This window comes from Mobula hypostoma, chromosome 9 (genome assembly GCF_963921235.1).
Source record: "Mobula hypostoma chromosome 9, sMobHyp1.1, whole genome shotgun sequence".
In the NCBI taxonomy this organism is placed as follows: Eukaryota; Metazoa; Chordata; class Chondrichthyes; order Myliobatiformes; family Myliobatidae; genus Mobula; species Mobula hypostoma.
Genome location: NC_086105.1, coordinates 65,229,143 through 65,255,350, shown reverse-complemented (window position 1 = coordinate 65,255,350; position 26,208 = coordinate 65,229,143). Strand labels below are relative to the sequence as shown.

Below are 26,208 nucleotides of genomic sequence, written 5' to 3'. Positions count from 1 at the left end.
ACCCCAGACTTCTTACAGACAGCAGCGGGAATTGAACTTGATGTACAGAGAGGTCTTTGAAGTCTAGAGGGATCTCTAATGTACAGAGCTTGAGGTTCCAAATCCACAGTGTCCGCACATGTTGATAGGGTAGTAGGCAAGTTGAAGGGACATAGCACGCTTTCCTTTATCAGTCGGAAGAACTAAGTTGAAGAGTCAGCAAGCAACACACATCAAAGTTGCTGGTGAACGCAGCAGGCCAGGCAGCATCTCTAGGAAGAGGTACAGTTGACGTTTCAGGCCGAGACCCTGTCCTGACGAAGGGTCTCGGCCTGAAACGTCGACTGTACCTCTTCCTAGAGATGCTGCCTGGCCCGCTGCGTTCACCAGCAACTTTGATGTGTGTTGCTTGAATTTCCAGCATCTGCAGAATTCCTGTTGTTTGAAGAGTCAGCAAGTTGAGTTGCTGCTTCACAAAACTCTGGTTAGGCTGCATATGAAGCAATAGTCGCCCCATTACAGGAAGGATGTTGTGGCTTTGGAGAAAGTGGAGATGAGATTTACCAGGATATTGCTTGGATCAGAGGTCATGTGGTTGGACCAACCTGGGTTGTTTTCGCTGGAGACCTAATAGAAGCTTATAAGATTATGAGAGGTGTAGACAGTCAGTATCTTTACCCCAAGGTCAAAATGTTTAATACCAGTGGGCATGCAACTAAAGTGAGGTAGGGGGTCAGTTGAAAGGTGATGTGTAGGACACTTTTTTTACACAGAGAGTGGTGGTGCCTGGAATGCATTACAAAGGGTGGTGGCGGAGCAAATATGATAGAGGTATGATAAAAATATGCCCCCTCGTATTAACCATTTTCACTCTGGGAGAAATTCTCTGGCCGACCACTCTATCTATACCTCTCATCATCTTGTACCCCTCTACCAAGTCACGTCTCATCCTCCTTCGCTCCAAAGAGGAAAGCCCTAGCTTGCTCAACCTATCTTCATAAGGCGTTCTCTAATCTAGGCAGTATCTTGGTAAATGGCCACTGGTAAATTTCCTCTCTAAAGCTTCTACATTCTTCCCATAATGAGGTGACCAGAACCGAACATAATACTCTAAGTATGATCTAACCAGAGTTTTATAGAGCTGCAACATTACCTTGCAGCGGTTGGATTAGTTCATGTTGTGAGATGGAGATATATGTCCCGGACTGTAGATTGCCTCTTTACAGGTCTCTTGCTTGCAGCCCATTAGCAAGAGTATTTGTGTTTGCTAATCTTATTACTGGGTCATGTTAATCAGGACCATTCCCTTGTCAAAATGTCAGGAACTGTGTTTAGACCATCCACATTCTTGCCGCAAGCAACATTCTGATTTGCAATGGAATAATATTTTCCAGTTGCCTTCCTGAGCAGGTTAAAGAGGTCATTTATTTATGATGACAAGTTCCATTATGAATGCTTACGGCTCCAAAGAATCATTTGATTAATTGATGCCTGGTTAAGGTCATACTCCTAAATCAGGATTAACACCAGGGGGTAAAAGTAAATGCAATTAGTCATTAGAAGATCCGATGTATCATTCAAAAGATAATCTAACTTATTTCTGCCAGCACTTATAATGTATTGCCGCAACACATGATACAAATTGGACAAGATTTGACATTTGCCATGGGGATAGTCAGCAGGTGATGAAAGTTTGCAGGTTTTATTCAGAAGAAGAGGTGGAGAAGTTTAGAGAGGAAGTTCCAGGCTTTGGAGCAATAGTAGATGGACGGAACTCAGGAAAGATCAAGAAAACAGAGCTGGCCGAGCGCAGGGATGGCGGAGTGGAAAAATGTAATGAGGCAAGGATGGGGAAGGCCATGGAAGATACCGAGAAACAAGGTGAGAACAATGAGACCACTTCCTCGTCACGGCTCTTCAACGATGTACCTTATTGTTCACTTCTTGGCACTTTCTCTGTAATTGTAACACTTCATTCTGCACTCTGTTATGGTTTTTGCCTAGTACAACCTCAATGCACTGTTGTAATGAATTGATCTGTAAGAACGGTATGCAAGACAAGTTTTTCACTCTATTTCAGTGCATGTGACAGTAAAAAAACAATTTATCAATGACGGAGTTTGTTCCTTTCCAATTTCATTTGAAGATCTCACCTTTAAAGAGAAAACTTGCAAATTCTTTCTATAAAATACCAAAGCTCACTTCTGGAAAGCGCTTCAGGACTATTAAAACAAAAACATCACCCCATCTTAATCTGTTAAAATTAATATGATCAATTATTCTAGTTAGTTCCCCCGACTTCCCTTTATCTATTACCTGGTTCTGGAGTTGCACTGTAAACACTTTCAACCATTTTTTATAATGGTGTTTACATTGTAAATACATGTTGGTATTTATTTATGCACATTTTATTCCATATCCATCCTTTAACCTCTCACATTATCAGCTTTTTAGATATATAATTCTTTACACTTCATAATTGTTAATGTTGTTTTTGTTACATGTCGCGCCAACACACCACAGCAAATTCCTAATACATGTAAATGTACATGGCGAATGAAGTTAATCCTTGATCCTTAATATGATTCCAGTACTGAGATTTGATACCAAAGTTCTCCATGCTCGTTGTAACTTTTCCACTTTCCAACAACCTCCCAGCGTGGTCAGACTTTTCCCATAGCAACAACTTGGATGGCACAGCAGCGAAGTGTTTAGTGTAATGCTACTAAAGCACCAGCAACCTGAGTTCAATTCCCACCACTGCCTGTAAGGAGTTTGTATGCTTTCCTCAGTGGCCATCTAGGTTTCCTCCGAGTGCTCTGCTTTCCTCCCATTTTCCAAAGACATACGAGTTAGTGGGTTAATTGGTCACATGGGTTCAATTGGATTGTGTGGACTCATTGGAAGGACCTGCTACTGTCCTGTATCTCTAAATAAATAAACCAAACTCCATTAAACTCCCTTTCCCCTTCGAGACAGGGGCACTCACACTGAAAGTTATGGTACTATACCTGTTCAGATTTGATTTTGCTGCTTAAAACAAAGCCACTATAGACGTATGCTTACCTGATAAGCCTCCCACATCCATTTTCTTCAGGTTCTTTGCCTCCAAGATGACAACTGTCAGTTTCCCAGCAGTCGGGACGTAGCGGAGAGAAAAACAAATGTCGCCCAGCTTCTCTTGCTGTGAAAACAAACATCGAGGGATTTAGGATGCAATTAGTGAATGTCTGAGCTACCGGGCTGAGATCTCTCCTCATTCTTCTGAATTCCAGTGAGTACAGACCCAAATTTTCCTCGTATGATAACCCTTTCATTCCTGGAATCATCCTTGTGAAACTCCTCTGGACCGTTTCCAGTGCCAGCACATCTCTTCTAAGATGACGGGCCCAAAACTGTTCACAATACTCAATATGAGGCCTCACTAGTGCCTTATAAAGCCTCAGCATTACATCCTTGATCTTGTATTCGAGACCTCTTGAAATGAATGCTAACATGGCATTTGCCTTCTTCACCACTGACTCAACCAGCAAGTTAACCTTTAGGGTGTCCTGCACAAGGACTCCCAAGTCCCTCTGCATCTCAGATTTTTGAATTTTCTCCCCGTTTAGAAAATGGTCCGCACATTTATTTCTACTACCAAAGTGCGTGACTATGCATTTTCCAGCATTGTATTTCATTTGCCACTTTCTTGCCCATTCTCCTAATCTGTCCAAGTCCTTCTGAATCTTACCTGTTTCCTCAACACTACCTGCCCCTCCACCAATCTTCATGTCATCTGCAAACTTGGCAACAAAGCCATCTATTCCATCATCTAAATTATTTATATACGGCATAAAAAGAAGTGGTCCCAACACCGATCATTGTGGAACACCACTAGTCACTGGCAGCCAATCAGAAAAGGATCCTTTTATTTACAGAGTATGGTGGGCGTGTGGAATGCCCTGCCTGGGATGGTGATAGAGGCAGATACATCTGGGGCATTTAAGGGACTCTTAGATAGAAAATTGGAGGGCTATGTGTGAAGGAAGGGTTAGATTAACCTTAGAGTAGGTTAAAAGATTGGCATAATGTCATTGGGCGAAGGGCTCTAATGTTCTATATTTAACGCCAACTTGATTCCCCACCACTCACTTCTCTCCACTCACTCTCCCTCTCAACTGTTATCCCCTTCTTGCCTTGCTCTCCCCCCTTCTCCATCACTCACATTGCCCCCTAACCTCTCAGATTCTCCCTTTGCCCTCTCTCCTGTTGCCCCTCCTGAATCTTTGTTCTCCGCTTAGCTCCCTTTAGCCATGACTGCTTAATACTTCTGCTTGGCTTGTGCACACAGGCTCTGAGATAAAGGAAAATTAATTTTGGTTGCGGTTGCACACTGATAACTCTGCCCATGACAACAATAACGTAACCAGAAGTCTGTTCTGTCAGAGGACTTTCAAGTGGTCAGAAAAAAGCCATTACAGAAGCCGTGAAATTAAATTCAATACGATGGGTTATTAATAACAGGACAAAAAGCAGAACAATCCAGTGGATTTGCCTTTATATTCCTGTCAATTTTACCCTGAGAGCACAGACCAGACATGGAAGAAAGGAATAAAACAGGGCCAGGCTAAGTTTATTAAGTTATTTGTGGAATCTTATGCACAGCCTCTCGATGTGAATTAATGGCAAATTCTCAGCAAGCAGCACAGACCGGTTACTTTTGTGTACAAGTAGTCCTGAGGCCCAATGTGGAGAAAGTGTGAGTTCAAATCCCACCCCAGCAGCAGGGGAAATTACATTCAGTTAATTAAGTAAATATGAAATTAAAGTCATGATAATTCTAATGTTTTCACAAATGCTTAAGGCATAATAAGACATGGGATATGTACATCAAAATGGGTAGTGGTTCACTCGCAAGTTAGAACACTTAAAATAGATAGGTTTTCGAACTCCTGCAGCAGACTAAATATTCAGCGTGTTGTACAGCACAAGAACAGGCTTTTCTATGCTGATTATGTCTAAGCTGATCATTGTTTTTTAAAATACAATTCCTTGTTAATAATTATTGCTGCTTTTTGTTCAATGTTGCATCCTGACCAACATGCCACAGCAAATTCCATAAGACCATAAAAACATAACCATAAAACCGTAAGACCATGAGATGTAGGAGCAGAATTAGGCCATTCAGCCCATCTTGGCTGATTTATTATCCCTTTCAAACCTATTCTTCTGCCATCGCCCCATAGCCTTTGATGCCCTGACTAATCAAGAATCTATCAATGTCCAATTTAAACATACTCAATGAATTGACCTCCACAGCCTTCTGTGGCAATGAATTCCACAGATTCACCACCCTTTGGCTAAAGCAATTCCCCCTCACCTCTGTTCTAAAAGAACATCCTTATATTCTGAAGCTGTGCCCTCTGGTCCTAGACTCCCCCCTCAATAGGAGACATCTTCTCCATGCTCTCTCTGTCTAGGCCTTTCAACATTTAATAGGTTTCAATGAGCTCCCACCCCCCACCATTCTTCTAGACTCCATTGAGTACAGACCCAGAGCCATCAAACACGCCTCACACATTAACCCTTTCATTCCTGGATCATTTCTGTGAACCTCATCTGGATCTACTCCTATGGCAGATAAGAGCCCAAAACTGTTCACAATACTCTAAGTGCAGTTTGACCAATGCCTTATAAAGCTTCAGTGTTTCTGTATTCCTATTAATGTAAATGTGTATGATGAATAAATTTGATCCTTAATCTTTGTACTTATCTATACTGGTCTCACTTACCTATGTTCGCTTCATAACCTTCTAGATGATTCAAGTAGCTGGCTTAAATATTGTAAGTGTCTCTGCCTTCACTGGCTTTTTAGTACGTTTGGTAGCATTGTGCTTTACAGGACCAACAAACGGGGTTCAATTCTCACCACTGCCCGTAAGGAGTTTGTACGTTCTCCCCATGACTGACTGCTTTTTCTTCCGGGTGCACCAGTTTCCTCGCTCTTTCCAAAGACGAATGCGTTAGTAAGGTTAGTAAGTTGTGAGGGCTAAAACATGCTACATTTTCACCTGAAGCACTGGCATCTTCAGACTGTGCTGGTTGTTGATGTAAATGGAGCATTCCACTGTATATTTTGATGATTCGAGGTACATGTGACAAATAAAGCTAATTTTATCTTTAGTCATAATGCCCCACACTCCAATCACATTTAGACAGAGATGTAGCGTAAGGTTTTTTACTACTCAAGTAATAAAGTCAATTCAGTTCAATTCAATTCACTCTCTGTGTGCCAACCTTCTTTGCTCCCCTCAAAACCTTCTACCTCTCACCTTAAAACCTACTTTATGCCCTCTTGTTAGGACAACCCCCAACCAAAGAAAAACAGCTCTCTCTATCCTACCCTCCCCGATCTATCCTCAGAATAACCCTGTTTGTGGAATGCCTCTTAAAGGAAAAAGGATGACTTTCTTTATTCTTTACCTTTTAAATGTTGTTAAAGTACCCACCTCAATCACTTCCGTATATAGACCATGAAAATGTTGCCGCTCAAGGGTCCTAATAAATCTCTCCCCTAACCCCAGTCATTAGGTAAACAGACCCTTTGGCCCAACTCATCCATGGTACCCGCCCAACCTAGTCCCACTTGCCTGCATTTGGCCCGTATCCTTCAGAACCGTTGCCATCTTTCTCTTACCTTTACCTTTCTCTTGAGCAAATCTTCCTTTAGGGTTTCAATAAAATAATAGTACCCCTGACAGTGCAGCACTTCCTCTGTCCCGTACTGAAATAGAGCATAGACCAGTACAGCACAGTACAGGCCTTTCGGCCCATGATGTTGTGGCTTTAAGATCAATCTAACCCTTCCCTCCCTCATAGCCCTCCATTTTTCTTTCATCCATGTGTCTATCTAATAGTCTCTTAAATGTCTCTAATGTATCTGCCTCTATCACCACCCCTGGTAGCAGGTTTCACACAGCCTGTATTATAAAAAAAATACCTCTGACATCTCCCCTATACTTAACCTCCAATCACCTGAGAATTATGCTCTCTTGTATTAGCTATTTCCGTCCTGGGAAAAAGGCACTCAATCTATGTCTCTTATCATCTTCTATTCCTCTATCACCCTCCTTCTCTTCAAAGAGAAATGCCCCAGCTCACTCAACCTTTCCTCATAAGACATGCTCTCTGATCCAAGCAGCATCCTTGTAAGTCTCCTCTGCACCCTCTCTAAAGCTTCCACATCCTTCCTATAATGAAGCGAACAGAACTGAACACAGTACTCCAATATGCCCCTGACAAATCAAGTATTGGTGCACCCAGGAATCAGGGGAGGGTGGACAGGTTGCCAAATTGGTCGTCCTTCACGTCCTATCTCCCTATCTCTTTGCCTGGGGTTTCTAGAGATTGGGTTGTAACTGTGGACGGTCAGCTGAGATCTGTTTAACATTTGGCGCACCTGATTGACACTTCCGATACCAACCTCCTCTTTCTCAGCTCCCTGCAGGTCCCGCCACTCCTCCGTGACGTGGCCAAAGTCCACCGTGTTCATTGGCACCTTCACCTCCCCGATGACATCATGCTTGGAGAATCGATCGAAGTCGTACACTGCCATCACCAGCGTTTTCCCTCCGAGTTCAGAGTACGGGATCTGGATGGGAAAGTGAAAAATGATCCAGAGTGAATGGGGCACAGAACCTGCACAGCCTGCAAATCTGTGATAAACTTCTGAATGACTCCGCAAATATAGGTGACTTCTAATTAAATATAATGGATCAGACTGGACAAGAGAGATGAATTAGGGTAAACACAAGAAAGCCTGCAGGTGCTGGAAATCCAAAGCAACACACACACGGAGCAGTGGAGGAACTCAGTATGTCAGGCAGCATCCATGGAAAAAAGTAAACAGACACGTTTCGGGCTGAGCCCCTTCTTCAGGACTGAGAAAGAAGGGGGAAGGTGCCGGAATAACAGGTGGGGAGAGGGGAAAGAGGCAGTTGGAAGGTGGTAGGTGAAGCCAGGTGGGCTGGAGAAGGAACAACTTGATAGAGGAGAGTGGACCATAGGAGAAAAGGAATGAGGAGGGGACCCAGGGGGAAGTAATAGGTGGGTGAGAAGATGTGAAAGGTCAGAGTTAGGGCAGCTTTAAAGAGAAACAGCAGACAATTCCATTTATATACACCTTTGAATTTGGTAACAAAATATGCGAAACAGCAACTTTATGTAGTCATAGAGTCATACAGCATGGAAACAAGACCTTTAGCCAAACTTGCCAATGCTGACTGTGCTGCCCAGTGAGCTAGTCCCACTTGCCCAAGTTTGATTCAGAGCCCTTTAATTTTCTGCTATCCACGTACTTACCTAAGTTGTTTTTAAATGTTGCTGAAGTGCCTGCCTCATCTAATATTTCTGGTGGCACATTCTAAATATGCATCATTTTTGTGTGAAGAAGCTGCCCCTGGTGACCCTATTAAACCTCTTGTCTCTGATCATAAACCTCTGCCCTCTTATTATAGCGTTCCTTTCCTGGGAAAAGGACTACGTGCTCTCACCTGCTCGATACTCCTCATGACCTTACATACCTCTATCAGAATGTATATTCAGATTTGTTTCAACAAGTTAAAGTCATCCAACAGGAGGAATCCTTCAAAGAAAACCAAAGGTTGGGATGGAATCTAATGGAACTGTGTGAAATCATGAAGAGATTCCCTAAAGGTTATTACCAGGTTGTTCTGGTGGTGAGGAAGGCAAATGCAATGTTAGCATACATCTTGAGAGGACCAGAATATAAAAGCAAGGATGTAATGCTGAGACTTTGAAAGGCGGTTGTCAGACCGCACTTAGAATAATGTGAGCAGTTTTGGACCCTTAATGCTCTTTTAAGGACTGCAAAGGGTTCAGAGGAGATTTCAGAATAAAGTGGTTTAATGCTTGGAATTCAGAAGAATGAGGGGGGATCACATTGAAACCTATCGAACATTGAAAGGCTTTGATAGAGTGGATGTGGAGAGGATCTTTCCAATAATGGGAGAGTCTAGGACCACAGGGCACACCCTCAGAACAGAAGTGTTGAACCAGCTGCCAGTGGAAGTGTTGGATGGGAGTTTAATTTCAACATTTGAGAGAGATTTGGGTGAGTTCATGGATGGGAGAGGTCTATGGTCCAGGTGCCATTGGATGGGACAGAGCAGAATAGCAGTTCAGCATGGACTAGATGGGCTGAAGGGCCAGTTTCAGTGTTGAGGTACAGGCGAAGTACTTGAATCAGAATCAGGTTTAATACCACAGGCATATGTTGTGAAATCTGTTATTTTGCAGCAGTAGTACACTGCAATAGACAATATTAAAAAAACCTATAAATTACAATAAGAAATGCATATAAAAATTAAATTAGGTAAGCAGAGCGAAAAAGAAAGCATAAAATAGTGAGATAGTGTTCATTGTGCATTCAGAAATCTGATGGTGGAGGGGAGGAAACGTTGAGTGTGGGTCACCAGGCTTCTGTACCTCCTCCTTAATGGTAGCAATGAGAAGAGTCAGCATGGAATGCTGTGGGCTGGAGGGCTTGTTCCTCTGCTAGGGACTCTATGGCTGTCATCTTCAGAGCACGGGGAGGGCAAAGGCGGGTTAAGGAGTATGACTAAAATGCCAGCACTCCCCTCTAGAGCTTCACCAGCATACAATTTTACAACTCACAGCCTGCCTTTTATTTCTTTGCTTTGGTTTTGGCAGGGATCTGAGGTTGGAGATGTTTGCAAAGCGCCAGATATAAGACATATGAGATGCAGCTTTCTATAATAAGGCTTTAGCGACCGAGAGAGAGAGAGAAAGCAAAAGAGAAACCTAATGGAAATTCTTTCTCGTGGGGTTGAGTCATTGCAAACCCACTCATGTTTGTATCCACGGTAGCAATCAACACATTGAAGTATTAAATGAGGTGGCAGATTACTTGTCAATCTCTCCTGGACACAACGTTCGCTGATGAGATGTTCTGGGAGTTAATATTTTGTTTTCAGGGTATAATGTGTCGAGTCTAGTTTGTTATTTATTTCAAATGACCCTTTCACCAGGCCTTTATATCTGGTTCCAAGTGTGAATGAAAAATAAAGTGATAAATGGAAAATAGGCACCTTCTCCTTGAGTTCAGATACCAGTGTGAGAAAATACAGGGAGCAGTGACACTGCCTTCCAATTATCTAGTCAACTTTGATGTAGTGAGATGTCCCAGACTGCTTCAACGTGTGTTACTGAGAAAGGAACGACATTGAGCCATATTAGCATAGAGGACAAAGAGCCTTCGTAGAGATAGATCTAAAGGAGCTACTTATTGGGGAGAGAATGGGAGAGGCAGGGGGAGGATTCACCACTTCTGCTGACAGCTCATACCACACTCACACTACCCTCAGTTACCTCTTAAATATTTCACCTCTCATCCTTAACCTATGCCCTCTAGTTCTAGTTCGTGGAAAAAACCTGCTTGTATTTGCCCTATCTATCGGATTGGATTGGAGGCCTCTGTCAGTCAGAGGTGACCATGGATCTTGCATCCTACTTGTCTAGATATGCAAGCCTGGGCAGTACGATATGGAGAGCAAGCTGTTGCCCACGTAGCAAGCTCCCCCTCTCCATACATCTGATAAACCCAAAGGAATGGCAGAGACTGGTAGTTTGGTACCAGAGGCATCGCAGGAGTTGACAGTCAGCATTGAACTCCATATAGGACTCTCTTAGGGACTCCAGTTCTGGATTTTTCCCTCGAGCTTCACTCCCGAAGCCTTCCCCATGAGTGGGTATAGCTGTAAGGCAGCAGAGGTTTGAGATCAGAGTTTTCCTAGATGAGCTGCCAACCATGGCTGACGAGCCCCATCTGCCCAACGCGACTGGTTTTAAGGCGCCAGTAACCGGCCCTTTCTCCTGTTATTAGAAATGGTTCTACTGGGCATAGTAGCTAAGCTGCATGTGAAAGCTAGGAGCTGGACTTAGTTATCAGAGGCTATTTGAGGTGCACACCATTGGGAGCATTTAGTATGACGTGGGAGCTTATCCCCATTACCACTCCTAACAATAACAACCTTACCCTATCTATACCCTTTATAGTTTTATATACCTCTATCAAATCTCTCTTCATTCTCTTACGCTCCAGTCCTAATCTATTCAAACATTTCCTATAACTCAGATCCTCAAGTCCCAGCAACTTACTTGTAAATTTTCTCTGCATTCTTTCAATCAATGATATCTTTCCTGCAGGTAGGTGACCAGAACTGTAATAAATGCTCCAAATTTTGTAACACTATGACCAATTTGCCCTGAAATGGACTCCAATTGTGTAAAAAGAAGTATAATTTATGTTTAATTTGTATCTGTTTTTGTAAATGCTGCTTGATGCCCATTCATGTGTCTATCTAAGATGTTCTTGATCGCCACTATTACATTTGCCTCTGCCACCAGCCCTGGCAGATCATTCCAGAAACCCAGTATTCTCTGCAGAGGAGGCTATTCAGCCCCTTGAGCTTATGCTGGATGATGTAAGTATCAGGAGATACTTTAAATCAGGAGATCAAAAATATTCGCAGAATTACAGGTGTGGTAAAGGACAGGAAGACAGGATAGGTAAGAGGGAGAGGGATGGGAGGCAACTGATTACAAAGATAAACACTGGAACAGCCTACTTGGTCAAACTTGTGTGCTATGAATGCCATTTAACTACTTGTTGAAACATCCCTGTGTGAGAAATATTTCTTGTGCGAGCCCAGGATGGGTTCAGTTGCCTGGGTGAATGCAAGAACAGGAAAACATTACCTTGAAAATGAAGGACTCATTAAAAACTGGATTCAAAGTCTTCCGGTGGACCTTCGTCTCGTACTTCTTCTTCTTGTCAGGCAGGAGGAAGACCTTCACGTAGGGGTCAGATGTCCCTCCCATGTCGAGGGCAGGGAGATCGGCAGCTTGAATAATCCCCACGATTAGCTGTGGTGTGAAGCACGAGAAAGAGCATTGAACAACGTCCATATCTTTGGTAACACACACTTAAATGGAGGCACACAGCAGGTCAAGGAGGGGAAAGTGCAGGCGACACTTTAGGCTGAGGCCCTTCATGAGGACTGGAAAGATAGGGGGCAGAAACCAGAATAAGAAGGTGGGGGGGAGTAGAAAGTGGTGGGGTGACAGGTGAATACAGGGGAGGCAGGATGGCAGGAGAGTGGGGAAGGGGGAGGAAAGTGGGAATAATGTGAGAAGCTGGGAAGCTATAGGTGGAAAATGCAAAAGCCTGAAGAAGGAATCTCACAGGAGAGGGTAATGGACCATGGAAATATGAGAGGGAGGAGGGGAAACAGAGGGAGGAAAGTGAAGATGAGGGGTAGGGGAAGGGAATAAGAAGGAGTAACAGGGACAAAAAGGAAATAAAGGAGAAAAAGTATGGAGACGGTGTGGAGTGGTTACTGGAAATTAGAGAAATCGGTGGTTATGCTGTGGGTTTGGAGACTACCAAAATGGAATATGCTGTGTTGCTCCTACAGTCTATGTCTGACCTCAACATGGTGGGAGAAGAGGCCGTGGACAGACATGCCAGTGTGGGAATGGAAAGTGGAATTAAAATGGGAGGTCATCAGGAGACCCGAGCTGTTGCAGTGGATGGCACTGTCATACAGTATACTGATACAGTAGTTCTGAGGGCTGATTCTGTGACTGTGAGAGTTTGCCCACAGTGGTGTGGATTCCTCCCACATCCTAAAGAAGCCCTGGTTTGTGCGCTAATTATCTGCTGCGAATTATCCCTAGAGTAGGTGGGTGTTGGGAAAATCAAGTTGGCCAAGATGGCTATGTTAGAGAGAAGTAGATTACAGCAGTGGTACGGGGACATGGAGGTTGTTGTAATGCTATTGCAGTGCTAGCGACCAGGGTTCAATTCCGCCACTACCTGGAAAGAGTTTGCACATAGGTTAATGTGGGTAACCCACTGGATGTCTTATCATTCCCTGATCCATTAAATTCCCCAGATGATGGAGGAACTCAGCAGGTCAGGCAGCATCTATGGAGGGGAATAAACAGTCGATGTTTTGGGTCAAGACACTTCATCAGGGCTGGAAAGGAGGGTTGGCAGAGTCCAGAATAAGAAGGTGGGGAAGGGAGAGGAGCAGAAGCTGGGAAGGGGGGAAGATAGGTGGGTGGGTGGGGAGACGGGATAAGGTAAGGAGCTGGGAAGATAGGAGGAAAAGGAAAAGTGCTGAAGAAGAATGAATCTAATATGAGAGGACCATGGAAGAAAGGGAAGGAGGAGGGCACATGATTTGTGATATATCTGTTGTCTAAAAAGTGCACGTGGTTGAGAAGAACACTACATGGTCTCCTGAAAGTGTGTGATCATGTCAAAGAAATTCTGAGAACAGTACAGTACATCTGCAACAAACACTCTGCTGGAGGAACTCAGTAGGTCAGGAGCACGGGGAGGAATTAGCAGTCAATGTTTCGGGCCAAGACTCTTCATCAGGACTGGGAAGGAAAAAGGGTAGAAGCCAGAATAAGAAGGTGGAGAGAGGGAGGAGTATAAGATGGCAGGTGATAGGTGAGACCAGGTGAGGAGGGGGGTGGGGTGGGGGAAGGAAGAAGCTGGGAGGTGATAAGTGGAAAAGGTAAAGGGATGAAGATCTGCTGGGGACTGCCTGTAGAGACAATGTTTGAATTTTGATAATGTGTTAAGGAGGAATTTAACCACACCTGATTGTTCTGGAAGTCATAGTCCAAGGAAAACTGGAGTTTGCCCAATTTTTCCTCCTCCTTCTCTTCTTCTTTCGCATCCGCCGTTAGTCCCGTCTCCGCATCATCATCTTCGTCCTTCAGAGCCTGCATGTGGGAAAGACACAGGTCATTGCTCATTCCTTTAATACCAACTTACAGCTGGGCATTCTATCTCCAATTTGACCAAAAAGCCACTACAAGCAGCCAGCAATGACATGGTTAACATTAACTGCAGGGCAGAGTGGGGCTTCAAACTTGAGATGGTTTTGAATCAGCCATTAGTTAAAGTCAAGTCCACAACCCCACAGGCAAATGCTTTACATTTGCAAACTTGACCTAAAGCTGGGAGGTAAATGTCAAACCAGTGACGATATCTTGATATGAAGTTGGGACTATGACAAGCTGTTAACAAGCAAGACCGTATCAATATATCAAAACTGAGTCCGGCATTACATGCGGTGAAGATAAGTAACATTATACATGTGCAACTTTGCTACTCCTCTAATCAAAACTACGGACCAAACAGGTTCCATCTGAGAAAGTTCTCATTTTTAGGCTTATTTGTGCTTAGAGAGCAGGAATACTTCCCTAAGCAAAGCACGTATTGATCCTAAACACTATTCAAGCTTAGAGTTCGTGTTTTGGAACCAACTTGAGATTTTTAGATAATAGATGAGTTTCACTCGTCAACAGTGTCTTGAATGTACACAGAGCACGTTTTACATCACAATAGAATTTCCAGATCCTAGTTTGAGGTTGTGAAATTTTATATCATAATTTGTACTTTATATTGCAAAGGGATAATCAGGCAATTTTGCTTATGGTTAGGGTGGGATGCGGGGGCAGGGGAGGTGCTGGTGAATGGGACAGTGTGACATTCCCTAACCTCATTTGGACCATCTCAGATCTCGCTTTGGAGCATCCTTTAGATGGGGTGTAACACCGAGGTTCTCTCTACTCTGCCAGGTGGGCATAAAAGACCCCATGGCACTATTCCCAAGAAGGACAGGGCACAGAGGCAAGCTTGCTGTACAAAGCCAAGGTTGTCATCTGTGGCTGTGTAATACAATATTAGTTTAGCAGAAAACCTGACTTGGATTTAATTGAGAGAAATTTTGGGGCTCCACATTCAACGGGAGATCTGCTGGCACTGGAGAGGATTGAGAGGATGTTCTTTGTGGTGTGGATATAGTGGTGTGAGGGACCTGGTTCTATGCTCTGTAAGTCTTCAATCACCTACTTTCCCACCGTCATCTGCTTTTCTGCTTTTCATACTGTCCAGCTCCAACCTTCAATATACTCAGTAAGAATCCACAGCCCTCTACGTTACGTTCATAAGAATGATCTCAGGAATGAAAGGCTTGAAACATGAGGAGTATTTGATGCCCCTGGGCTTGTACTCACTGGAGTTCAGAAGGATGGAGGTGGGGTAAGAGGATCTCATTGAAACCTACCAGATGAAGAAAGGATTGGATAAAATGGACGTGGAGAGGATGTTTCCATCAGTAGGAGAGCCAAGGACTTGAGGGCGCGGACTCAGAATAAAGGAACGTCCCTTTGAAACTAAGGTGTGTAGGAATTTCTTCAACCAGAGTGCAATGAATCTATGGGATTCATTGCCACGGAGGGCTGTGGAGGTGAAGTCATTGGGTGTATTTAAGGCAGAGTTTGACAGATTCTTGATTGGTAAAGAGGTTTAGAATTATGGGGAGAAAGCAGGAGCCTGGGATTCAGAAAAATCACGGTAACATTCTGGTTAGCAGGACACTTTATAGTACCGACAACCGGGGTTCAATTCCCACCACTGCCTGTAAGGAGTTTGTACGCTCTCCCCGTGGCTGCATGGGTTTCCTCCGGGTGCTCTGGTTTCCTCCCACAGTCCAAAAATGTACTGGTTGATAGGTTAATTGGTCATTGTAAATTGTCCCATGAGAAGGTTTGGATTAAATCGGAGGATTGCTGGGTGGCGCAGCTCGGAGTGCTGGAAAGACCTGTTCTGCACTGAATCTCAATAAATAAAGAATCAGCAATGATTGCATGACAAAGCAGACTTGATGGGCTGAAGGCCCAAATTCTGATCCTATGTTTTATGGCCTTATGGTCTTAAAACTTATCTGGATATTTTTCTACAAGTACAATTGTCTGAAAATTGCAGGGTCGGCCCCCAACACAGAACCGAAAGCAACTTCGGGGCTAATTTGTGAAGATGCTGCCAAGATCATAAGTCATAGGGGCAGAACAAGGCCATTCAGCCCATCAAGTAGGACGTGCCATTCAATCATGGCTGATTTATTTTCTCCCTCACCCCCATTCTCCAGCCTTCTTAAGATTCGGGAAAATTTTAGCTTTAAGTGAAGATTGGACAGGCTGGGATTGTTTTCTTGGGATAACAGGCAAGGGGAATTAGGAATAGACGAGATAAAGTAAATGGGAAAGAATTGTTTCCTGTTGATTTAAAATAACGAGTAAAACCATTGGAGAGGAGGTGAGGACATTTTTCTCCAGGTGGATATCTGTGGATCTGGAGGGTACTGTCTGATGTGATGGGAAACACACCCGTGCTCCTCATATTATATCATTTGATGTTGGCATTCATTTCAAATGGACTAGAATATAAAAGCAAGGATGTAAAAGCAAGGGTGAAACATTGGTCAGGCTGCACGCAGAGTGTTGTGAACAGTTTTGGGCCCCTTATCTAAAAAAGGATGTGCTGGTGTCGGAGAGGGCCCAGAGGAGGTTCACAAGAATGACCCCAGGAATGAAAGGGTTAACATATGAGGAGTGTTTGATGGCTGTCAGCCAGTACTCGCTGGAGTTTAGAAGAAATGGTGGGGGGTGGATCTCAATGAAACCTATCAAAATCTGAAAGGCCTAGATAAAGTGGATGTGGGGATGATGTTTCCTATAGTGGGGGAGTCTAGGACCAGAGGGCACAGCCCCCCAGAATAGAGGGAAGTCCATTTAGAACAGAGATGAGGAGGAATTTCTTTAATTAGAGGGTGGTGAACCTGTGGAATTCATTGTCACAGATAGCTGCAGAGGAGAAGTCATTGGGTGTATTTGAAGTGGAGGTTGATAGGTTCTTGATTAGTCAGGGCATCAAAAGTAATGGGGAGAAAGTAGGAGAATGGGGTTCAGAGGGATAATAAATCATCCATGATGGAAAAACAGAACAGATTTGATAGGCCGAATGTCCCAATTCTGCTCTTATGGCTTATATCCAGACAGTATCTGAAGAGCAGGGACCTATTCTGAACAACAACTGAACCTCTTGACCATGTCTGCATGCTTTTAGACATGGAGTCCTACAGCAAAAGAAAAGGCCTTGTGGTCCACTGAATCTGTGCTGGACCTTTGGCCACATATTCACACCAAATCTCATTTCATTCTCTCCTCATTCTCATCAAACCCCTCCAGATTGCACCACCCACCTGCACAGTTGAGGCAATTTGTAGTGACAATTCATCTTCCAACCTTTGTGTCTTTGGTGTTGGAAGCTTGGAGTGAGTTAGATCATAAGACCATAAGACATAGCTCTGTTCCTACTGGCACAACATAAAATAACCTCCTGGATTGTGAATGTTCTCTGATTCCGTGAACTTTAGGATCAAAAAAGAAAGTAAATGGACAATCAGTTAACAATTCTTGGCCAAAATGTGCTCAAGTGTACAACTGGAGGATTAGAAGTTCCAGCAAATCAATAGCAAATTTGGGCAGGGTTTCACATTCATCATTTTTGCCTCAGAATTGACAGTGAGTTTTGAGTGAAAGGTCTATTGTTCTTCAAATCAAAGTCGGTTCAACCTCAAAAGTTGTGAGAGGACTAAGCTATCTTACTGAAGGAAGCACGTATCAGGGGTGCAAGGCAGAGAGGTCTATGCAACCAAACAACAAGAGCAACCTACCCCAGTGGACAGTCCAGATATAGTCATGAGATACAACACGGACGAAGAAGGGCAGAGAAGGAAGAAATACAAATTATATCAAACACACACAAACTAGAAAGGGAGAAATCTGGCAAATATCTGTCAAGGATCATAATAATAAAAACATTATAGAACTGTCCAATTGTTATCACAAAATCTTCTCCAAATATATAGTAACTTTTCAGAGATGTCTGTAAGTAAGGTAAAATTATAGAGCACAGTTTACTTATTATAAATTAGAATGCACTCAGTGGCCACTTTATTAGGTACGTCCTGTATCTAATAAAGTGGCCACTGAGTGTATGTCTGTGGTCTTCTGCTGCGGTAGCCCATCCATTTCAAGGTTCGGTGTGTTGTGCGTTCAGAGCTGCTCTTCTGCACACCACTGTTGCGTCGCGTGGCTATTTGAGTTGCTGTTGCCTTCCTGTCGGCTTGAACCAGTCTGGCCACTCTTCTCCGACCTCTCTCATTAACAAGGCAGTTTCACCCACAGAACTGCCACTCACTGGATGTGTTTGTTTTTCACACCGTTCCCCGTAAACTGTAAAGACTTGTCCAGGAGGTCGGCTGTTTGTGAGATACTGAAACCATCACGCCTGGCACCAACAATTATTCCACAGTCAAAGTCACTTAGATCACATTTCTTCCCCATCCTAATGTTCAGTCTGAACAACGAATGAATGTCTTGACCATGTGTGCAAGCTTTTATGCATTGAGTTGCTGCACATGTTTGGCTGATTAGATATTTGCATTAACGAGCCAGTGTACAGGTAAAGTGTATGTTAAAATATGATTATTTTGACTGTCATTTGAGGCCTTAAGATTTCTGTTCAGACTCTGTCCCAGGTCTGATGATATCACAGTTAGACATAGAGTCATAGAGCCATTGAAAAGTACAGCACAGAAATAGGCCCTTTGGACCAACTAGTTCATACCAAACCATTTAAATTGCCTAATCCCATCAATCTGCATCCGACTATAGTCCTCCATACCCCTACCATCATGTACCTATCCAGACTTCTCTTAAGCATTGAAATCAACTCACATGGACCACCTGCAGTGGCAGCTCATTCTACATTCTCACGACCCTCTGAGTGAAGAAGTTTCCCCTCATGTTTCCCTTAAACTTTTCACCTTTCACCCTTAACCCATGACCTCTAGTTGTAGTCCCACCCAACCTCAGTGGAAAAAGCCTGCTTGCATTTACCTTATGTACAGCCTTCATAACTTTGTATTCCTGTATCAAATCTCCCCTCAATCTTCTGCGTTTCAAAGAATAAAGTCTTAACTTATTCAATATTTCCTAATAATTCAGGTCCTCTATACCCAGCAACATCCTTGTAAATTTTCTCTGTACTCTTTCAACCTTATTTACATCTTTCTTGTACGTAGTGACCAAAAATGCACAAAACACTTCAAATTAGGCCTCACCAATATCTTATACAACTTCAACATAACATCCCATCTCCTGCACTCAATACATTGATTTATGAAGGCCAATGTGCCAAAAACTTTCTTTACAACCTTATCTAGCTGTGATGCCACTTTTAATGAATTATGGATCTGTAGTCCCAGATCCCTTTGTTCTACCACACTTTGTTTTACCTACCTTGGTTGGTCCTACCGAAGCGCAACACCACACATTTGTCTGCATTAAATTCCATCTGCTATCTTTCCAGCTGGTCCAGATCCTGCTGCAAGCTCTGACAGTCTTCCTCACTGTCCACTACAACTCCAATCTTGATGTCATCCACAAATTTGCTGATCCAGTCAACCACATTATCATCATTGATATAGATGACAAACATCAACGGCCCAGCGTCAATCCCCTTGGCACTCCACTAGTCACAGGCCTCTGGTCAGAAAGTCAACCATCTCCTACCACTCTCTGGCTTCTCCCACAAAGCCAATGTCTAATCCAATTTCCTACCTCATCTTGAATGCCAAGTGACTGAACCTTCCTGATCAACCTCCCATGTGGAATCTTGTCAAATGCATTGCTAAAGTCTATGCAGACAACATTCACTGCCTTGCCTTCATCAACGTTCCTGGTAACTTCCTTGAAAAACTGTATAAGATTGGCTAGACACAATGTACCATGGACAAAGCCATGCTAACTGTCCCTAATCAGTCCCTATCTATCCAAATACTCATATCTGGTCCCTTAGAATACCTTTCAATAACTTTCCCACTACTGATGTCAGGGTCACCAGCCTATAATTTCCTGGTTTATTAAACAGTGGGACGACATTAGCCTCCAGTACCTCACCTGTCACTAAGGATGATTTAAGTATCTCTGCTAGGGCCCCTGCAATTTCTACACTTGCCTTCCATGAGGTCCAAGGGAACGCATTATTAGGCTGTGGGGATTCATCCACCCTGATCTGCCTCAGGACGGCAATGCCATCTCCTCTCTAAGCTCTGTTGTTTCCATAACCCTGCTGCTACTTTGCCCCACTTCTATAGACTCTGTGTCCGACTCCTGAGTAAATACAGATGCAAAAAGTCATTTTAGATCTCTCCCATCTCTTTGGCTCCGCGCATAGATTTACCATTCTGATCATTCAGAGGACCAACTTTGTGCCTTGCAGTCCTTTTGCTCTTAACATATCTGTAGAATCCATAGAAACCATAGAAACTACAGCACAGAAACAGGCCTTTTGGCCCTTCTTGGCTGTGCTGAACCATTTTCTGCCTAGTCCCACTGGCCTGCACACGGACCATATCCCTCCATACACCTCCCATCCATGTATCTGTCCAATTTATTCTTAAATGTTAAAAAAGAACCTGCATTTACCACCTCATCTGGCAGCTCATTCCATACTCCCACCACTCTCTGTGTGAAGAAGCACCCCCTAATGTTCCCTTTAAACTTTTCCCCCCTCACCCTTAACCCATGTCCTCTGGTTTTTTTTCTCCCCTTGTCTCAGTGGAAAAAGCCTGCTTGCATTCACTCTGTCTATACCCATCATAATTTTATATACCTCTATCAAATCTCCCCTCATTCTTCTACGCTCCAGGGAATAAAGTCCTAACCTATTCAACCTTTCTCTGTAACTGAGTTTCTCAAATCCCGGCAACAACCTGTAAACCTTCTCTGCACTCTTTCAACCTTATTTATATCCTTCCTGTAATTTGGTGACCAAAACTGAACACAATACTCCACATTCGGCCTCACCAATGCCTTATACAACCTCATCATAACACTCCAGCTCTTATACTCAATACTTTGATTAATAAAGGCCAATGTACCAAAAGCTCTCTTTACGACCCTGTCTACCTGTGATGCCACTTTTAGGGAATTTTGTATCTGTGTTCCCAGATCCCTCTGTTCCACTGCACTCCTCAGTGCCTTACCATTAACCCTGTATGTTCTACCTTGGTTTGTCCTTCCAACGTGCAATACCTCACACTTGTCTGTATTAAACTCCATCTGCCATTTTTCAGCCCATTTTTTTCAGCTGGTCCAAGTCCCTCTGCAGGCTCTGAAAACCTTCCTCGCTGTCTACTACACCTCCAATCTTTGTATCATCAGCAAATTTGCTGATCCAATTTACCACATTATCATCCAGATCATTGATATAGATGACAAATAACAATGGACCCAGCACTGATCCCTGTGGCACACCACTAGTCACAGGCCTCCACTTGGAGAAGCAATTCTCTACTACCACTCTTTGGCTTCTTCCATTGAGCCAATGTCTAATCCAATTTACCACCTCTCCATGTATACCTAGCGACTGATTTTCCTAACTAACCTCCCATGCGGGACCTTGTCAAAGGCCTTACTGAAATCCATGTAGACAATATCCATTGCCTTCCCTTCATCCACTTTCCTAGTAACCTCCTCGAAAAACTCCAATAGATTGGTCAAACATGACCTACCACGCACAAAGCCATGTTGACTCTCCCTAATAAGTCCCTGTCTATCCAAATGCTTGTAGATTCTGTCTCTTAGTACTCCCTCCAATAACTTACCTACTACTGACGTTAAACTTACCGGCCTATAATTTCCCGGATTACTTTTCGATCCTTTTTTAAACAATGGAACAACATGAGCCACTCTCCAATTCTCCGGCACCTCACCTGTAGACAGCGACATTTTAAATATTTCTGCCAGGGCCCCTGCAATTTCAACACTAGTCTCCTTCAAGGTCCGAGGGAACACCCTGTCAGGTCCCGGGGATTTATCCACTTTAATTTTCCTCAAGACAGCAAGCACCTCCTCCTTTTCAAGCTGTACAGTTTCCATGATCTCACTACTTGATTCCCTTAATTCCATAGACTTCATGCCAGTTTCCTTAGTAAATACAGACACAAAAAACCTATTTAAGATCTCCCCCATTTCCTTTGGTTCCGCACATAGCTGACCAATCTGATTTTCAAGAGGACCAATTTTATCCCTTACAATCCTTTTGCTCTTAATATACCTGTAAAAGCTCTTTGGATTATCCTTCACTTTGACTGCCAAGGCAACCTCATGTCTTCTTTTAGCCCTCCTGATTACTTTCTTAAGTATTTTCTTGCACTTCTTATACCCCTCAAGCACCTGATTTACCCCCTGTTTCCTGTACATTTCATACAACTCCCTCTTCTTCTTTATCAGAGTTGCAATATCCCTTGAGAACCAAGGTTCCTTATTCCTATTTACTTTGCCTTTAATCCTGACAGGAACATACAAACTCTGCACTTTCAAAATTTCTTCTTTGAAGGCTTCCCACCTACCGATCACACCTTTGCCAGAGAACAACCTGTCCCAATCCATGCTTTTTAGATCTTTTCTCATTTCTTCAAATTTGGCCTTCTTCCAGTTCAGAACCTCAGCCCTAGGACCAGATCTATCCTTGTCCATGATCAAATTGAAACTAATGGTGTTATGATCACTGGAACCAAAGTGCTCCCCTACACAAACTTCCGTCACTTGCTCTTAGGGTTCTCCTTCACCTTTTCTACTGGGCACCCTCATGCTTTGTTTTGGCCTTCTTGATTTCTTTCTTAAGAGTTCTCTTTCATTTCTTATACTCCTTAAGTACTTCACTTGTTCCTACCTGCCCATACCTGCTGTGTGTCTCCTTTTTTTCTTAACCAGGGCATCAAAACCTCTTGAAAACCAAGGTTCCCTAAACCAGTTTTTCTACCTTTTATTCTGACAGGCACATACAAGCTTGGTAGTCTCAAAATTTGAATGCCTCCCACTTACTAAGTGCACCTTTGCCAGAAAGCAGCCTATCCCAATCCATGTATCCTCCCTGATACCATCAAAATTGGCTTTTCTCCAATTTAGAATCTCAGACCTATCTTTTTCCATATTTATTTTGAAATTAATGGCATTATGATCACTAGGTGCAAAGTGTTCCCCTACACAAACCTCTGTCACCTGCTCTGTTACATTCCCTGATGGAAGATCAGGTATCACACACTCTGTCTTTGGGACTTCTATGTACTGATTAAGGAAACTTTCCTGAACACATTTGACTAACTCTATCCATCTAGTCCTTTTACAGTATGGGAGTCCCAGTCAATATATGGAAGGTTAAAATCACCTACCATCACAACCTTATGATTCTTGCAACAGTCTGTGATCTCTCTGCAAATTAGTTCCTCTAACTCCCATGGACTGTTGGGTGGTCTGTAGTAAAATGCCATTAATGTGGTCATTCCTTTCTCATTCCTCAGTTCCACCCATAAGCCTCACTAGACAGGTTCTCCAGTGTGTCCTGACTAAGCACCACCGTGACATTTTCCTTGACTGGTAATGCCTCCATTCCCTCTTTAATTCCTCCCACTCTGTCGCATCTACAACAACAGAATCCTGGAATATTGAGCTGCCAGTCCTGCCCTTGCTGCAACTAAGTCTCACAAAGCTGCAAATCATAATTCTATATATTGATCCATGCCCTGATCTTATCTGACCCTCCTACAATACTTCTGGCATTGAAATTTACGCAGCTCTGAACATTAATCGCGCCATGCTCAACCTCCTGATTCCTGACTATGTCTGACATCTTAACAACCTCTCCACTGTCTATTCTGGCATTCTGGTTCCCATCCCCTTGCAACTCTGGTTTAAATCTCTCCGTGTAGCATGAGCAAACCTTCACACTGGGATGTTAGTCCCCCCTCCAGATCAGGTGAAAACCAGCTCTATTGTACAGGTCCCACCTCCTCGGGAAGAGAGCCTTGTGATTCAAAAAATTGTTGCCCTCCCTCCTACACCAGTGCTTTAGCCACGTGTAACACTGTTTGATCTTCCTATTTCTGGCCTCACTGGCACATGGCACAGGTCGCAATCCTGCGATCACAACCCTGGAGGGCCTGTCCTTTAATTTAGCACCTAACTCCCTGAACTCCCTTTGCCGTACCTCATCACTCTTTCTACCCATGGCGTTGGTACCTACATGGAGCACGAACTCAGGCTGCTCACTCTTCCACTTAAGAATGCTGAGGACTCTATCTGAGATGCATTGGACCCTGGCATCTGGGAGGCAACCATCCAGGAATCTTGTTCTTGTCCACAAAACCTCCTTTCTGTTCCCCTAGCTAATGAATCTCCTCTCACCACAGCTCGCCTCACCTCCCCCCTTCCCTTCTGGGTCACAGAGTCAAGTGCAGTGCCAGAGACCCGACCGCTGTGACTTTCCTCTGCTAGGTCATCCCCTCATCCATCCCAAGTATCCAAAGTGGTTTAGCTGTTGTTGAGGGGGACGGCCACAGGGGTACTCTGCGCTGGCTGTTTAATCCCTTTCTCCTTCCCGACGGTCACCCAGTTTCCTGTGTCCTGCACCATGGATGTAACTACCTCGGTATATGTCCTATCTATCAACCCCTCAGCCTCCCGACTGATCCGGAGTTGATCCAGTTCCAGCTCCAACTCCGTGAGCTGCAGCCGGATCAATTTCTCACAGGTGTAGTTGTCAGGGACACTGGAGGTCGCCCTGCCTTGCCACGTTCTGCAAGAGAAGTATTCAGCTATCCTGCCTGCCATTAACCGTGCAAATATAATGAAGAAAAACAATAAATAAACTGGAGGGGGGTGGTGGGGAATCTACCGACAGCTTTTCACCTTTTCTCACTTAAGCCTCTTCTTGCTGAGGCCTTGAAGAGTTAAAGCCTCAAGTAACCACTCTAATACTGTCCATTCCAACTATGGCCGCTCTGCTTGCCCCTGCATTATTTTATTTGTTTTTGCCAATCACTGATTGACCGCTATTCAAAAACACCAAACTGTGCGAGTCGATCAGTTGGTGAACCTGAGTGAACTATACTTCCTCACACTTCGGATCGCTGATTGGCCACTGTTCAAACAACCTGGTTCATTTTCCATTATTGGCTTCAACGGTTCTGCAGAATAACTGGGAAAATAAAAGTTCACCCATGTACAGATCAGTGAAGGGAAAATCTGGGAATCTTTCACCATTTTTGGCAAGAATTATTTATTTTGCGCTTATGAAAGCGAGAGTCATATAACGTCAGGCATCTCCTGTCAGTGCAAGCTTTGCCCACACCCAGGTTTCAGCTCCCAGGTTGAAAACCTGAGCATTATCAGCCTCAGACAGGTCTCAGAATTGGAAGCAACTCGCTGACAAGGGCATCGCCTCCGTGAAGTTGCTATCACATAGCGTTGTGCAGAGGACAGGTGGGGTTTGTGTGATACAGTAAAACTCTGATAATCTGGTAACACTTAGCATGTTGGTGAACCTAAATGAGCAGATATTCTAGACTACTGGATACCACTCCTACTAATCCTCCAGAATATTTATATTTAAGTATTTTACATGTTACTTTGGTATAATAAATCTTCCAATGAACTCGCTGAGTTTGAAGAGAGTGGGATATGTGCAACACCTTCATCAGTAACACATGAACATTGATTTCTCTAACTTTCAGTAATTTCTCCCCTTCTTCCTTCCTTCTTTTGCAATTCCCCATTCTGGCTTCCCTCTTACTCCTTCTCTTCTCCTCACCTGTCCATCCTGTTTCCTTCCCTTTCTCCCATGATCCACTCTCCTCTCCTATCACGTTCTTTCTTCTTTAGCCCTTTACCTCTTCCACCAGTCACCTCTCAGCTTCTTACTTTAACCCCTTCCCCACTCACCCACCTTCCCTCTCACCTATCACCTGGCACCTTTTCCTCCTCCTCCTCCCTCCAGCTTCTCATTCTTGCTTCTTCACCTTTCCTCTCCAGTCCTGATGAAGGGTCTTGGCCTGAATTCTAGGTTGTTTATTCTCCTCCATAGATACTGCCTGACCTACTGAGTTTCTCCGGCAATTTGTGTGAGTTGCACCTTCGTCAGTCACCTTCAGCTTCACTTCTCTTCATTAGAGATGGCATTGAGTACAAGACAGGGGATATTATGCTGCAGTTGTGTAAGTCATTAATGGGGTCGCAGTTGAAGTACCACGTGCCACTTTGGTCAACTTCTTAAAGGAAAGATGTGGTTAAACTGGACAGATTGATTTACAAGGATATGGTCAGGACTCATGGACCTGAGTTGTAGAGAGATCAGTGTTTATTCCTTGGAATGTCGGAGACAGAGGGGTGATCTTACAAAGGTATATAAGATCATTGGGTGAATGTGCACAG

At 43.7% G+C, this 26,208-nt stretch overlaps 1 protein-coding gene across 5 annotated transcripts in view; it reads right to left on the bottom strand.

Annotated features, from left to right (window-relative positions):
• Window positions 1–26,208, bottom strand: part of LOC134351775 (synaptotagmin-A) — a 676,813-nt gene that overhangs the window by 17,361 nt on the left and 633,244 nt on the right. For 4 of the 5 annotated variants that reach the window (XM_063058418.1, XM_063058422.1, XM_063058421.1 and 1 more), the window contains 4 exons: window positions 13,678–13,803; window positions 11,761–11,928; window positions 7,445–7,612; window positions 3,046–3,163 (listed from right to left, as the gene is read on the bottom strand). In XM_063058418.1, the coding sequence (XP_062914488.1) occupies window positions 3,046–3,163; window positions 7,445–7,612; window positions 11,761–11,928; window positions 13,678–13,803 (580 nt within the window). The remainder of the gene's footprint in view (window positions 1–3,045; window positions 3,164–7,444; window positions 7,613–11,760; window positions 11,929–13,677; window positions 13,804–26,208) is intronic. The other variant, XM_063058423.1, reaches the window with a different exon arrangement.